The sequence below is a fragment of the Mauremys reevesii genome, linkage group 2 (genome assembly GCF_016161935.1).
Source record: "Mauremys reevesii isolate NIE-2019 linkage group 2, ASM1616193v1, whole genome shotgun sequence".
NCBI classification, from domain to species: Eukaryota; Metazoa; Chordata; order Testudines; family Geoemydidae; genus Mauremys; species Mauremys reevesii.
Window position 1 is genome coordinate 23,240,371 of NC_052624.1, and position 16,759 is coordinate 23,257,129.

The 16,759-nt window shown below is 47.8% G+C and overlaps 1 protein-coding gene across 4 annotated transcripts in view; it reads left to right on the forward strand.

Annotated features, from left to right (window-relative positions):
- The first annotated feature begins 364 nt into the window (after positions 1-364).
- Positions 365-16,759, forward strand: part of GTPBP4 (GTP binding protein 4) — a 47,577-nt gene continuing 31,182 nt past the window's right edge. For 2 of the 4 annotated variants that reach the window (XM_039522730.1, XM_039522729.1), the window contains exon 1: positions 415-556. Coding sequence is in view for 1 of the 4 variants with exons in the window: in XM_039522727.1 (XP_039378661.1) it covers positions 396-512 (117 nt within the window). In the remaining 3 variants the exon portion in view is untranslated. Of the gene's footprint in view, positions 557-16,759 lie in introns of all 4 variants that reach the window. The other 2 variants (XM_039522727.1, XM_039522731.1) reach the window with 2 other exon arrangements.

The following is a 16,759-nucleotide window of genomic DNA, read 5'->3' on the forward strand; positions in this document are numbered from 1 at the left end:
ACAGTTGAAGTGTTTTTCAACCTTGGGATCAACTTTATGCCCTTTACATTAGGGCACACACAGTTATAAGCCTTTTCCACTTTATGGTTGCAAATGTGTAAGACAAAAAGGGAAGAAAGCATTTTTTGCTCCACCCGCCCTTCATTTTGTGAGCTTTTAGTTGACTTTTTTTAAGTCCAACTTCACCCTTTAAATGTGTGTGGTTACTCTTCAAGCATATTATGCAGTTGACAAAAGGAGGTGTATGACACACACTTTCACACAGGACTGGAGAGTGAGCTTGTTGCACACTCAGCTGGCAGCAGTGGCTCCTGTCTTGCGAGGCTGGGTCTGGCTCCCTTCTGGGCATTGTGACATGGTGCAGAGGGTCACATGGTGCTGTGAGCTTGTACACCATGTCACAATGCCACTCACTCAAATTTGGCCAGACTGCCCCTCCATCATGGAGAGGCAGTTGGGACAAACCTGAATGGTGCTGTGATCTGAAGAGCCAGGTCACGCTGCCTGGAGTGGTGAGTTGGGCCCAGCCCTTTGCGATGGGAACAGATGCTGCTGGGTGAGTGCAGGGTGGACTCACTCTCTCATTATTACCTACTGCCTGCCCCCTGAGTTGCAAAGCCTGGCTCTGCCATTGCTGGGGAATCTTCCAGCTGGGGATAGAAATTGATAGTCTAGTATTTTCCTTGATTTCTCTTGTTTATTTACAATCAATGAACATATAAAACCTCTCACATTTTCCAGGGTTAGGTACTGCGCTCATAGGCTGTTCCTTGGCTTTCTTGCTTTTTGTCTGTCTGAGTTTGTCTCACTCTCACTCCCTGTACACAACACCCTCCAGGTGCTAGTTTCTGGGCAGACTCCATTAGGCTTTGTTGTAGGTGTGGCCCCTGAGGTGTTTCTTACAGATTATCTGAAGTGAAGGGTTTTAACTCAACCTATAATGAGGATTAACCCAGCTCATAATACTATAAAACTACTCATTAAAGTGATATTCAACAGCTGTTGTCTTTAACTTTAGCTCCTCCCAAAGTAAGCTGTTTATGTCCCTGCCTTTAAAGCACTGGCTCCAGTTAATTAATAGTTGTAACTTTAGCTTGTTCCTCAATCAGTCTCTTCAGAGCTGCAGAAACCTGGGGCTGGGAGAGGCTCTGATTAAACTGAACACAAGGCAACATACACACACACACACCTCACATCCAGCCTTCATTCGTCACTGGAGTAGGAAAAAGATAATTTCCATCTGCTCCTAGGATCAAGTTGTAACAGATTAGGTATATGTCTGTGCCAAATTGTGACCTCATTTGGTCTCAGGGGTTCCACTTTGTATTGTAACTTTTATGTTTGAGTGTGGCCTTCATGCTATATTGCAACCTCTATTGTAGATAAGAGCATTCATTTTGTGGCAGGGACAAGACACCTACTTTAATCACTGTCTGAGACACTAGCACAGAGCAACCTAGGGCCATCAGTTGTGTGTCTCACCTACCAGCTTATCTGCAAGAACAACTGTCTAGGCACTAGTTGACAAGGTTGGTAGTGGGGGTGTTGGAGGGCCTGGATCTGGAAGTCTCTCAGCAGAAGCACATGGCTGAGAGATCCACAGTTTCTCTTGCTAGCTGTAGCAGCATGGCACCCACCTCTCGTAAGCACCCCCTTCTGGTCAGATGTGTCTACAGTCTTTAAATCAGACCCAGCCATGGTATTGGGCCATACCCCCAGGACTTCCTCCCTGAAGACAATGATTTCACTCTCTTAGTCTGTTCTGGACCCAGCTGGGCCTCCTGACAGTTCAGTCCCCTTCTGGAGTTTATTGCTGTCCAATTGTGGGCCCTTTCCCCACTGGCCTATGGCAGGGGACCTAGGCCCACCCACTACTTCACATCCCAGCCCAGGGACCCTAAGAATAGCAGCTATGCACCACCATGTCCCCTTAGAAAAACTGCCTTCAGTCCCCTGGGCCACCCCAACCTTCCGTGAGGTTTTACCCAGAGCTTAGGACTCCCCCAAGCTCAGGCCCAGCAGCCAGCCAGGAGCTCTTCATCACTCCCCTAGGGCCTGTCTATTGTCCAGCGATGCCCTTTGACCGACCAGGAGCACCACCTGCACTCCTGTGGTTCCAGCAAGGAACAGCCTCTCTCTGGTTCTGGAGCTCCTTTTTCTAGGTCCCTTCTGGGCCCTGACTGGACACCCTGCAGCCCCTCTGATTGGCTGCTTCCCCTACAGCCACTCTAGGCTGCTTGGAGGACCTCTCCACTGCTCCTTTCCTGAGATGAGTGTGGCAGGACCCGAAGGCCTCCAAGAGGGGACCTCTGGGTCTAGTCTACCCCATCACTGCCCAAAGGGGTCAGAGACTATATTTAAGAGATAATATTCTCTGTGAAGGGGAGTCCACTGCCACATGCCGGAAGAAAAGGGCTGGAGGAGAAGGAAGGGCCACGTAGGCTAAGGACACAGAACACGTGCTTCTTTTCCAAAGATTTTGTAACTCTCAAGTATCCTTTGTTAAGAGTGAAGTCAAGAGTGTGGTTAAGAAATTCCTTTGCTAAAGCTCTGTTTTTGCTTTCCTGCCATCATCCCTGAAAAGGTTACTAGAGAAACCAGAGCTCCCACAGCTAGGTGAACTCTGTGGGAACATGTCTAAGCAACTGGGAGGGCTGTGGGACTGGTTCCGGGGTCTAAGTGGCCAGACTGCAGGGTTCCATTGCCCTAGAAGGGTGTCAGACATGGGGTCTGCACTGGGGAATGCACTCAAGAGACTGAGAGCTATGAAGAGTGACCAGTCACTACCCCAACCCAGAGGGGCTTGGAAGCCAGCAGTTGGTGCTACTCACCAGACTGGTATCCATCCAGAGAAGGGGGCTGGACCAGATTGTGACAACAGTAATAGCTCACAAAGTAGCAAGCAAGAGTGTTACTACTGTGCCTTGTGCCTTTATTGAAAAATACTGTAGAATGTCAAAGCTTCTGATATATTACTAAAGGTTTAATGTTGCGGTATTTGGCAGTGGGAAACTTAAGCCGGTGACTCAAAAGCACCGCCTGCTGATTCTTAACATAACAACAACTTTCCAAACTCCATCTTTCTTCTTAGAATGCTGATTGTTATACCTGTAACTCTCTGGCTATTTCAATGCATCTAATGATAGCAATGAGACAAGGTGGGTGATGTAATATCTTTTATTGGACCAACTTCAAGACCTGAAGAAGAAGAGCTCTCTGCAGCTTGAAAGCTTGTCTTTCACCAACAGAAGGTGGTCCAGTAGAGATAATACCTCATTCATCTTGTTCTTCAAGAAATAATATCAATAGCATACTTCCTTTAATTAATATCACTACCACTACCTCTTACGTATAACCTAATAAGGATTTAAACAACATTAATAAAATCCCAAACCTACCATCTAGAAACTTGAAAATCAAGACACCGATTCCTTTTTTGAAAAGGACAACTCCTCATTTTTCAATGATGTGTCTAGAATGTAACTGTAGGTGCAGATTTGTGGCACAGCTAATTAAAGATGCATTTTGATGTCAAACTACTTGACTTCTGAACAAACTAAAATACACAGTAAAATATGCCTGCAATTATTTTTGCCAGCAAAATTACACATGCACATTTTCCCAAGTGGAAAATCTGAGGAAACTTCACATCAGGTTCTAAGTGTGTTAAGTATGAGATAAGAGATACAACCTCATCCTTACTATGTACAAATAACTCTTTTTATATTCCAAGGGCCCTCAGTGCAGGATTCTCCATTCTTCCCCATTGTTTACACACACATCTCTTAAAGGCACAATCCAGTCTATGTACCCACTAAAAAAAACATTACCTGGCTGATATCTACCATCATCATTCAGGAAAGGCATTCTGACAAACCAGGCTTTGTCTCATGGACTAAAAATGGCTTAGTCTTGGGTTAGTCTAATCTGATTATAAGGAATTCCACATCTGGGGGGGAATAGGGGCTCTGCCAAGAACATTGTACCGCTGATCCTGGGCCTCTGTCACACAGCTTTTGGAGGGAGCAAAGTTGCCTTGCTGGGTTACAGAGGTCACAAATGAAGAGTCAGCTATTAGAGCACACAGAGCACCAAGGTGATGTGCTCTTGTTGGAGTTTCCTATGTGTGATGGGGTGTTGGAATGGGGTTCACTCACTCTAGCACCACCTGTGGGTTATCAGGGGAATTAGCTCTGCATGTTAGTGCACCCTCTTCAGGTGGTGCCTCATCACCATCACTCCTGCTCTTAGGACTCACATCTCTTCAAGGACTGCCACATCCTTTTCAGTGCAGAGGGCTGTGTCTCACACTGTGCTCTCCGCTTCCAGGGGACCTGTAGTCCACTGTTCAGCCACTGTCCTTAGTGGCCACTTCCCCATGGCCCCAGCATCCTCATTGCTTCAGGACCTCAGCCTACAAACCCCAGCAGCCAGCCAGAACTGTCTCTTGCTCCCTGCTAGGAGCATTGCTCTGTCCAGGGTGCTAGTAGTTCTCTCAGCCCTACAGAGACAGTCCTTCCTCCCAGCAGAGAACTGTATTCCTCTGCCCTGCAGCTCCCATTTTCATATGGGCCTGCTTGGCCCTGATTGGCTGCTTCCTTCAGCCCTTCTTTGATTGGCTGCCTCCTGTGCCGCCTCCCTAGGGCTCTATTAACCCCTTAGAACCGAGTGTGGGGCAGGTGCCCCATCACAGGTGTCCACCCCACACAAGACTTGAAGGGGTTAAGGTGGTGGTGGGCCAGTTAACTCCCCAGGCTACACCTGGAGGAGCCAGGGAGCAGGAATTGATTCAATGAAGCTCAAGTGAACAGGAATACGAGGGGCCTGTATAAAGTCCAGGAGCTGAGTGCAGAATAGGGGCTGCAGAAAGTAGTCTGCAATTACTCCCTAGCAGATGTATTTGGGACTACAGTTACTCCCTGGGAAAAGGGAGTTTGGGCTGACAAACCCAGGTAGGAGGGAGAGAACTAGAAAAGTAGGCAAGGCTTGCAGGAAAAGTAGCAAGGCATGTGGCAAGGCAGAACTTGGGTGCTGATGAGTGGGAATCTGGAGCAGAGGGTGGGACTGGGTTCTTCTACCAGCTACTGAGGAAGTGCCACAGGCCAGGCAGTGAAGAAGGGACACCTTGGGGCAGTTTGCCCTGAAAGACTTTAATACCCTGGAAGGAGAAAACACGAGTGACCTGGTTGGAGGGCTGAGACACAAAGATGAAGCAGGAGCTCCTGCTTGAGAGAGGGGCAGTGGCAGGAAGTGGAGCAGCCTAGCCCCAGCCCACTCTGCTCTGCTAACTCCCAGCCACAGCGCTCTGCTTCCCACTGCAGGTGAGAGCCGGGGGTGGTCCTTTCCCCAACCCGAGCAACATGGCTGGGGCAAGGGAAGCGGAGTGGGCTTGCCGCCACCGGTGAGTGCAGGGGGCAATGGGGGAAGAGGTGGAATGGGGATGGGCTGGGGGTGGAGCAGGGGGGAAGGGTAAGAGGCAGGGTGGAGGGAGTTGTCCAGGGCCCCACACCCCCTAGGGATAGCCCTGTCCCTTGCAGTGGGGGCTGGCCGAGGGATAGGGCTGGTCGCCGGGGCTGGTGCTGCCACGTATGCAGCACGCAGCTGCCTAGGGCACCATGAAATTTGGGGTAATTTGGTGCCCCAAATTTCATGGTGCCCTACACAGCTGCATATGCCTAAGGATGGCCCTGCCAGTCGTGTAATGTCCCTCAAAGGCCTTGTGCCATCAAAGGACTGGGTATAGGAGAGCTTGGCTCTGCCATGCTACATCTCATCTCTGTCCTGATCTGACCTCTAATGCATTTTTGACTGGGATAAGGACACTTTGTGCTGCATAGGAGAATCATGTAGCAGACTGGAGAATCCAGCCTTTCACCACTTTTGTTCAGCCTATTTGTTTTCTCCAGTGCTCTTACAGTGAAATAACTACTGGGGAGACTGCACGGGGCACAATACATCTTTATTACATTGCTTGAACAAACTGAAAAGTTTTCCCAGGACTAGGGTGTAACTGCAATAAACTCATGTTAACATGTTATACTGCATTAGTGAGAGTGAGCCTAAAGGTATCTCAGACATGTTACCCTCAAAGAGATTAGAATGCATTACCTGTTTACTGGCATTCTTCATAGCTTTATGATCCATTATGGTGCCTGCCCTTTGTAATGATTTAATGACTAAAATATTGAGAATCAAACTCTATCTTGACACCTTCTTCCTGCCCTCTGTGTGTACTTATGTGAACTGGCATTTGACACTACTTTGAAATAAAATCATGAGCATAAAAACATTTCAGATACCACATTTCAGATGGATGCAACTCATGTACTAATGCCTGGCTATGGCTTTATTTTGCTTAAGGAATTAATGAAACAGTGCTGGACTGGCAGCCCTTAGACTGATGTTATCTAGTTAACCACAGAACAGTTGCAACAGAGGAAGCAATAGGCAGTTTGGGAAGCTTGTGCTGTCAGGACCCAGGGCCTGCAGCAGAGCCAGCCTCTGGGCAAGTAACGACTACAGCAGGACTGTAATAGGCTGTCAGGCTACACTGCATGACTGGTAGGGTTGCCAACTTTCCAATTTCTGGAAACTGGACAGCCTTGTTCCACCCGTTCCCCCCGGAGGTCCTGCCCCTGATCCACCCTGTCTCCCAAGGTCCTGCTCTCTGCACACTCCTCTTCCCTGCGACCCCCTGAGTAGGGTTGACAACTTTCTAATCGCACAAAACCGAACACCCTTGCCTCACTCCTTGCCCCTTCCCCAAGGCCCTACCCTGCCCCTTATCTGAGGCCCCACCCCCCTCACTCCATCCAGCCTCCCTCCATCACTCGCTCTCCCCCACCCCCACTCACTTTCACTGGGCTGGGGTCAAGGCATTGAGGTGCGGAAGGGGGTGCAGGCTATAGCAGAGGTTGCAGGCTCCAGGCTGGGGCCAGAAATGAGGGGTTCAGGGTGTGGGAGGGGGCTGCAGACTGGGGTAGGGGGTTGGGGTGAGGAAGGTGGTGAGGAGCTCGAGCTGGGAGTGCAGGCTCTGGGGTCAGGCTGGGGATGAGACGTTTGGGTGTGGGATGGGGCTTAGGGCTGGGGTTGGGGTGCAGGAGGTGGTGTGGGTTCCAGGAGGGAGTTTGGGTGAAGGAGGGGGTTCAGGGCTGGGACAGGGGTTATGATGTGGGAGGAGGTGTGGAGAGCAGGCTCTGGGCGGCACTTACTTTGGGGGGCTCCCTGGAAGTGGCAATATGTTCCTCAACTCTTAAGTGCAGGGGTGGTCAGGCAGCTCTGTGCTGTGCATGCCGCAGGTGCCACCCCTGCAGCTCCCATTGGCTGCGTTTCCTAGCCAATGGGAGCTGTGGAGCCGGCGGGCTGGGGGCAGCGTGTGGAGCTTCCCTGATCGCCCCTGCATCTAGGGGCCACAGGGGCATTCCGGCTGCTTCCGGGAGCCACGCAGAGCCAGGGTAGGTAGGGAGTCTGCCTTAGCCCCACTGCGCCACCGACTGGACTTTTCACAGCCTGGTCAGCAGTGCTGAGCGGAGCTGCCAGGGTCCCTTTTTGACTGGGCGTTCTGGTCTAAACCGGATGCCTGGCAACCCTACCCCTGCACCCAACCTGGGGATTGCCGCACTCTCCCAAACCCACCTACTTGTGTGGGGGAGGCTCTCTCATCCCTGCTGCACCTGCCTCAGCCGGGCCCAGGTGGGGGGTGGCCTGCCGCCACATCCCACAGCTAGGCTCTCTCTCAGGCAGTGCAGCTGCCACACTGGGTGGCTGGGCTCTCATGTCGACCCAGAGCGGCTCGTGGGAGAAGTGTGTGGTCCCCCCCTCCTTTTGCTCCCCAGCACGTTTCCAGCTCACTCAGCCTCTGACTCTGGCAGCTGGGCGCAGGTGGGGAGTGGAAGGGGCGGAACCACCTATTTCTCCCTCCGGACACTCTGCTCCGGGTCATTGTGAGAACCCAGCCGCCCAGCCAGCCTGGCGGCTGCCTGCGAGACAGAGATCCTAGCTGTGGGCGGTGGCGGCAGCAGTGGGAGAAGGACAGAGCCCCTCTCCCTGCCCTGGTAGGCCAATCTAGGGGGGAGGGGCAATTGCCCCTGCATGTTCCCCCTACGCATCACCTCTGCTCCTTCAGGCAGCAACCGGACTTTTGGTGTCTGGTCAGTGTTTCTGACCGGACACTGTCTGGTGCTGTTTTTGACCAGACTTTCTGGTCGAAAACTGGACACCTGGCAACCCTACTGACTGGTGGGAAGAATCAGCAGACGGGCTCTTAAGCCCTTCAGCTGCTCAAAGTATTTGCCCAGGGCTGTGATAGTTCCTATTTGTCCTATGCCTAGGACCTAGCCCTGCCTTGCAACAGGTAACCAGCTGAGCTCTGACCCTTGTTTCCTATTCCTGACTTTGGCTCTGACTCAGGCTCTAACCTTGGGTTCCTATTCTTGGCTACTGACTCTTTGTCTAACCACTGGGCCTGACCACTCAAGTCCTGGTCTCTGACACTGCAGGGGCCTCAGGAGTAAGACTGAAACAACACTGCCAACTTGTGTGATGGCTTCTGTGATCTGATCATTAATAATCTGACCGGCACCATAAATCTCTTTTTGTCTCTTCTGGTCATTAATTCTGGGTTTGAGTCAGACTGGTGACACCTTAGGGAGCCTTTCACACTTTACATTGCCAGTCTTCTGAGTCTCCTTATTTTAGCAATTAAATGGGGTTCAAGTGCCCTTTTCTGATAAAGAAATGCAGGACTAGGACTTTCATGTAGGCAAAGTTCATTGCAGTCAGTGTTTATAGGTTAGCTTAAATATTTTGACACAGATTAATGAAATGAAACGAATGTCTTGCTTACATGCATAGGGGCTGATTCTGACACCTGCTAAGCCATTTTTATTCTGGTGAAGTTGGAGCCACTCCTGATTAGACTGAGATCTGAATTTAGATCAGGCCTCCTAGAATCAAATGGAAAAGATCTATAAGGCCAGTAAGTCTTTTCCATCCGCTGGGGCAGGATGGCCAAAATTTTCTGAAGTGGTGATGATTTTGGATATCCTACTGAGACACTTTGGGCCTCTTCCTTCATACTTGCTGAGCACCTACAATTTCCATTCCCATCAATGGGACAGACAGGTGCTAAGCACCTCAGACAATCAGACTCAAGGGCATGGATCCATAAAGATACTTAAGGGCTTAAATCCATTTTTATGCACCACCATGATCCACAAAACTCCCAGTTGGCTGCTGCCTAACCCTGTAAGCGCCTAAAGTCATTCACTGCCTACGTTTTTGCAGTAACAAGTTCCCTAGGTGCCCATGTTACTGCCTCTGGTCATGTGCACTGCTGCCTCACTCTAGGTGCCCAGATGCCTATCTCCTGCCTAAGTGCTAAAGCAATCCACAAGTTGGGGTGGAAAGATAGGTGTTGGGCTCTTATCCAGTAAATCTGTTCAGAGGCCACTTAATTCAGACCGGCCGGTGGGGAGGGAGGAGGAGGCAGCCCTCCTGTATAACCTTTAACCTAGTGGAGAGGGTAGTCTGCCAAGTCCCGGGTACTGGTTCAAGTGCTCCTTCTGCCGGATGAACAGAAGGGATTTCAACAAGGATCTGTAAGTCTCGGGTGAGTGCTCTAACCATTAGGCTATAGAGGGGAATCTTACATTGTTTTGGCTCAATTAAGACTTAATTATTCAATTAAAGTGGAATAACTTGAATAGGGGAGATTTGATGGAGCCCCACGTCAGGCTATTCTCTTGCCTAGTGGTTAGAGCACTCAGCTGAGAGGTGGCTGAGTCCTGTACTCATCTCCTCTCATCAGGCAGAAGGGAAACTTGAACTGGTCATCTCTCACATCTCAGGTAAATACCTGAACCACTGGGCTTAAGGTTATAAGGCAGCTTAGCCTCTTCTCCTCCCCTCTGCTGTCTTGTGTGGAGTTAGGTGGCCTCTAAGCATGCTTATTGGATCAGGCCCCACATCCAAGTTAGGTGGTGATGCAGTCATCTCCCCCCAGGTTATGGATCACAAGCAGAAATAGGGACCTCCCTGCAGCCCAAACTTAGGTTCCTGGCTCCATCAGAGGGAGGGGGCACATACATATCATTGGTCTATCCCATCACCTAACTTAGGTGGCTCCCTGCCTAGTGTGCTGACTTTTGTGGCTCACCGTCAGAGGCATCTGTCTCTTCCCATGCTCTGTATAGGGGGCTGTAAGCGTCCGGTGTGGGGGCTCGGCCGTCTCAGGTGCGGCCGGGAGCCAGGCCGTGTCACTACACGGCCTAACTCCGCAAGTCAGTCTCCGAAGGTCCACGGGCTCAGACCCTCAGGCAGGAGCTGAGCAAAAACAAACAGAGTCAGTAGATTAGGCCCCAAGCCCTCAGTCAGGGCGGGGCAACCAACAGCAGTCCTAGGCTCAGACCCTCAGGCAGGGACTGAGCACACAGAGTCAGTACTTTATGCCCAAGCCCTCAGTCCGGGCGGGGCAACCAACAGCAGTTCTAGACTCAGACCCTCAGGCAGGGGCTGAGCAAACAGAGTCAGTGGTTTAAGCCCCAAGCCCTCAGTGAGGGCGGGGCAACCAACAGCAATAGTTCAGGGCTCAAGTCCTTGGCAGGAGCTGAGCAACAGCAATAGTTCAGGGCTCAGGTCCTTGGCAGGAGCTGAGCAACAGCAATAGTTCAGGACTCACTGTCTGAGCGCTGGGGTGAGGGGGAGACTGCCACCCGTGAGTGGGGTGGCAGGGGGGACACAGGCCCACCCACTCCACTGTGTCCCAGCCCGGGGCCCTAACAGAAGCAGTTAGTCTGCTGCTGGGTCGGTGGGGTCCTGACCGCAACACACCAACATCGGCTCAACGTCTGCTGTAGCCAGACTGGGGTCAGCTACTTTCCATTTCCCCCTCCATGGGTACCTGCTCAGTACTGGTGTCTGGCGCTGGGTCCCACACCATGGGCTCCTCATCGTGCTGAGTGTCGGCTAGCTCGGGCTGCTCCTCAGGACGCGGGTCGGGGTTACGCTTGGGTAGCTCCTCGGGGTATCGGGCCCGGGAAAGGCTCGGCCAGTCCTCCTCGGGGTACCGTGCTTGGGGAAGGCTCAGCCAGTCCACTTCAGGATACCGGGCTCGGGGAAGGCTCGGCCAGCCTTCTTCAGGGTACCTGGCTCGGGGCAGGCTCAGTCCAGCAGGAGCTCGGTCAGGAGCGTCTGTCCTCTCCGGCCGCCGGGCAGCAACTGAGCGCTGGGCTGGGGCTTTTATACTTCCTGTCCCGCCCCTTGACTTCCGGGGGGCGGGGACAGGCGGCAATGGCTCCGCCCACTTCGGCGGCTGTTCTGGCTCCTCCCTCTCAGGTGCGGCCGGGAGCCAGGCCGCCTCACTACAGGGGCCTAGGCATCTAACTCAGGCTGTGTAGATTGCAGTGTTGTTCCTGTGATATTTTTTTTAGGTGCCTAAAATTAGGCATTGCAAAGCTCAGTGTTGCAATTCTTAAGTCGCTTTTGTAGATCCAGCCACATGTCCCAAATTGGGCATCTGTAACCTAAGGCATTTCCAGTGGCTGCTTTTGAAATCTTCAGCTGACATCTTAGAGACTGTATTGGGTATTAAATCGATGCAATCTCCAATTTAGTCCAAGGGCTCAGAAAATGAAATCTCTGTAGATCCATTCTCTTCATAAACACAGACAAAACAACTGCTCTTGTGGAAATAACACACATGCCTGCGAGTCTTTCTGGAGCCAAAACCATTAATAAGCCATGAATAGTTCCCAGGAAATGGCAGCATCAGTCTCAAAATAAAGCAGCACCACTAACAGGTGTTCATTTGACAGTAATGCACAGAGATGTTGGGCTGTTACAAGTTTCTTTTGAGAAGCTACATTTCACAGATGCTGCAGTCTCAGGAGTTGTCCGTTATATCCTCAGTGCTTGCAATGATTTTATAAGGGGCCACATTTACAAAACAATATATATACTGGGACTTCAGGTTTCTTGCACTAGATTTATCTGGTAAAACCATAGATAGTTCACTGTCTATTGCATTTAGGAAGGATTAGTTTTTTGTCGGTAAATGTCTTCACTGTACAAACACAAACCAACAAAAAAAAATTCCATTGATGACTGAAATTTACAGATAAGCAAAGTAAGAAAAATGCTGTGTGAGAACTTACGAGAGTTTGATTTAAGGATATTTACTTTGTATATTTTGACGTGATGTTGACAACTTGTGATTTAATGGTTATCGTTTTAACTTTTTGAATCTCAATATCTACTGTTAAACAATTGTCTGATTCCCTCCATAACTTTAAATTGATTATTTTTAAGCTTTTTAAAATTGTAATGCTATATGTTTGGGGGGTTGGGGGTATTGAATTCTGCCAAGCACACACAGGTCATTCCACTGCTTTAAAATATTGTGCAAGAATTCTTTCTATTATTATTGTGAATTATGACATGCATAATAATGGAGCTATTCTGGGTCTATTAGTTGGGTAGATAGGAAAATGCCTGAACTACAGTTCCCAGAATTTAGGGCAATCATTCCGTCATTCTAAGAAAGACAGTAAAACTGTACCTGAGACAACCTTGGAGGTCCCTTAATGTAATGGCTCCTTATGAGGGAAGTACTGAAAAGCTGGGATATCATGGCATCAGAGATGAATTTGTAACATAAAAAAATTGTAAAGACTGTATCCACTCAGAAAACTAAAACTCACTAAAATCTCTTCTTTGGATGGCTGCTGTGAATGGGAGAAGATGACTCTCACTCTTCATACACAAACATTTCTCTTTTGTTTAAACTTTGCCATTTAGTGGTCATCTGCACATTTATCTTCATTTATAAAATATAACTGATTAATCTTAAAGTGCATGTATATGTAACTCTGCTTTTAATTATTACAAGCAGAAAAGACTCTTTCGAGCTGCCAACCTCTGGGATTCTGAGAAAAGATCTTGATAAACCAAGATAGAAATTCTACAAACACAGGCTTTGTCAGAAAGTGAATTCCAGAGCTAAGGTTCTTCAGTGAGAACACCCTGCTACCATTGTCCTCTCTCTTTTCAAGCAAATATGCCTTCTTTCTCGTGAAAGGCGATGCGATTTGTTCATAACAGTGGAACTGCTTCACCTCACAATGATGTAACCTGTTCATAAATCTGCTAATGTTTGGTGGCATTACACCACTGTAAGTGACAGATCTTGAGACTTATCTTTATTTACCTATTTACCCACCATCTTGTTCACTTTGTATGCATGATATAGAGAACAACTTATATGCATTCCATCAAGATAATTAAAAATGTTCTTGCAACCAGAACTATATATAAATAAAAATGGCCACTTGAACCTTCTCACCACTTCAAGAACACATGAAGTACTTGTATTAAAATGTTTATGAAGCAGCATGCCACAAGATAGATAGAAAGATATCCTGATTGTACAAGGAGATTGGAATGCTAAAGTGGGTACTGACGCACAGGCAGATTGATGAGATTATTGTGGCCCTTTCTGTAATGTGGTAACCAACGAGAGAGGATTGAGACTTTTGGAGTTTGCCAGCTATAACAATGTGGTTCTTGCAAACACATTAGGGGCACATAAAGCTTCCAGTCGATCAACATGGTGTGCACCTCATGGTCTACATCACAGCCAGATTGACTACATCATGGTGCAAAACCGATTTCTTTCTGGGATTAACGGAGCTAAAACAAAGAGCTTTCCCAGTGCTGATATTGGAAGTGATCATGACCTTGTGATGCTAAATTTTTGGCTGCAGCTAAGGAAAATTGTCAGCCCAAAGTTCACCAGAACCAAGTTTGACTTCAAAGGACTCAGAGACTGAAACATTGCAGAGTCATTCCAAGCAATGATCAGCTGAAAATTTGCCCCGCTGCTTGCTCTAGAGGAAGACATAGAAACAATGACCAGCAATTTCAACGCTGTAATGAATGAGGAAGCAATGGACATCGTTGGGAAATATCATAAAGAGACAAAACCATGGGTCACAAATGAAATACTACAGATGTGTGATATTAGAAGAGAACTTAAGAGAGACAAGAACAGAACTGAGGGAGCTGATAAATACAGAGTGGTTGGCAGAAAGATCAAGAAAGGAATGAAGGTGGCCAAGGAGATAAGGATTGAACAACAATGCTCTAAAATTGAAGAGTGTATCAATAATAAAAATAACAAATGAGCCTTCCAGGTCGTAAAAGATCTGATGAAGGAAAGATGGACCAAAGCTAATGCAATTCAAGACAAAGAAGGGAACAGTCTTACAGAAGAAAGGGACATCGTCAATATGTCAATAGATCAAACTACTGCTCTGATCTATACAATCACTAGACAAATGGACATCTTAGTGTCTTAGACAGCCCAGATTCAACAGAGAAGGATGACTTTCCAATACTATGTGAAGAAGTGGAGACAGCTGTGAAATCACTCAAGAATGAAAAGGCTACAGGTATTGACAACATCCCAGCTGAATTGATGAAATTCGGAGGAGAAATAGTAATAGATGTACTCACCAAGATCTGCAACAAGATCTGGCAGACTGGTGAGTGGCTCTCCATGTGGACCCATCACTAATCATCACTCTGCCAAAGAAAGGTAACCTGCAATTGTGTCAAAATTACCAGACCATAAGCTTAATTAGCCATCCCAGCAAAGCGATACTGAAAGTCATATTGAACAGATTGAAGCCACAAGCAGAGAATATCATTGCTGAAGAACAAGCTGGCTTTCGTGCTGGAAGAAGTACCACAGAACAGATTTTCAACCTTCATGCTCTATGTGAGAAGTACTTACAACACCAGCAGGACATCTACTATGTCTTTGTTGACTTCAAGAAAGCATTTGACAGAGTAAGGCATGAAGCTCTCTGGGCAACCATGAAGAAGTGCAATGTTGGTCGTAAGCTTATTCTAACCATTAAGCAACTGTATGCCAAGGCCAACAATGCAGTTCTCGTCAATGGCACAATAGGAGAGTGGTTTCACTCCACTGTTGAAGTCCGGCAAGGCTGCTTTCTTTTGCCCACACTGTTCAACATCTACTTGGAGCGCATAATGACTGATGCCTTAGAAGATCACATATGCACAGTCAGCACTGTGGGGCAAACAATCTGAAATCTTTGGTTCGCTGATGACATTGATGGCCTGGCAAGCAGCAAAGATGAACTTGCCAACCCTTGTGAAATGATTGGATGAAACCTCCACAAAATATGGCATGGAAATCAGTGCAGAGAAAACCAAGCTGATGACAAATAAACGTGATGGGATCAGTTCACATATCACTGTCAGTGGACAAGAACTGGAGACAGTGAAATAGTTTTCAAGTATTTAGGGACAGTCATCACTGAAGGATCCAAGGCAGAAATCTGGGCAAGAACTGCGCAAACAGCAGCAGCAGTGGCAAAGCTAAAGTCAATTTGGAGGAATAAGAACATTTCCCTAGAATCCAAACTGAAACTGCTGCATGCATTGGTCATCTTCATTTTTCTGTATGTGTGCAAGACATGGACCCTTATGGCAGAACTTGAATGGAAAATAAAGGTAGTAGAGATGCGATACTTCCATAAAATCCTGGGCATCTCCTACTTCAACCACATCACTATTGAAGAGGTCTGCAACATCATCATCCAATGCGCTGGGTCATATGAAGACCTGCTGATGACCGTGAAGAAGCGCAAGCTGAAGTGGTACGGCCATTTAACAAGATCATCTGGCCTATCAAGATCATCTTCCAAGGGACAGTTTAGGGGAAGAGAAGAAGAGGTAGACAGAAGAAAAGATGGATTGACAACATAAAAGAGTGGACAGGAATGGACTTCATGGAGACTCAAGCACTGACACACAATCGTCAGGGGTGGAGACAATTGGTTGATTGCTCATCAATGATGGTGTTCCAATGACCAATGAGTGATGCTGCTGCTGCTGATGCCTCAAGATAATAGTGCAACTGTAAAATAGTCTTGAGTGGTTTTATTAGCATGTTTGCAATAAGTGGTGTTCATATATTCATTACTGAAGTTAACTCGTGGAAAAGATTAACTGGTGACTCGACAGATTTGATGGATTATTATTGCTGAAATACCTTGAAATTCCCAGTGCATTGACATCTGCTTGGAGCATCCTAGCAAAACCAGTAAGACAAACAAGGTGAGGAAAATGCAGAAGGAATAATCTATTTAAAAACAAACCCCTAGTATTGTAGAAAAAGATGCATTCTGACAGAATATTACACACCATGGCTATACACCCAGGTGGAAGGTTTCATTTCTGTATGATACAAAGGACAAAAACAAACAATATTTTTCATCTTTAGTCTAGTTTTCATTGTCCAAATATCCCAGAAAAATTGTAATTTATTTAAAACAAATCTATTTTAGTGGCATGTATGATGGTCTCCTCTGGGAATACAAAACCATGTGTGTGAGAGAGAGAGCTATGCTGGGCTTTAAACCATGTGTCAGCTCTTTGCAACACCAGTCTGTCCACCACAGTCTTACCCTTGCCTTGCAGATAACAATTAGTGAATTAGTTCCTGAGTTCCCCCAGAGACTTCTCTCTATAGCATCCAGTCCCTCCCAAGGGACGCGCACAAGCTTGCTGTCTCCAAAGAGACCGTGCATATACCAGCTTGTTAGGTTTGCTTCAATATAAGAGCACTGAGCTGGTCTATAGTAAAACTAAGAATAAGTTTATCAACAAAGAACAACGATTTAAGTGATATTAAGCAAGAGAAAAAGACAGTTGGGTTACAAACAAAACAAAA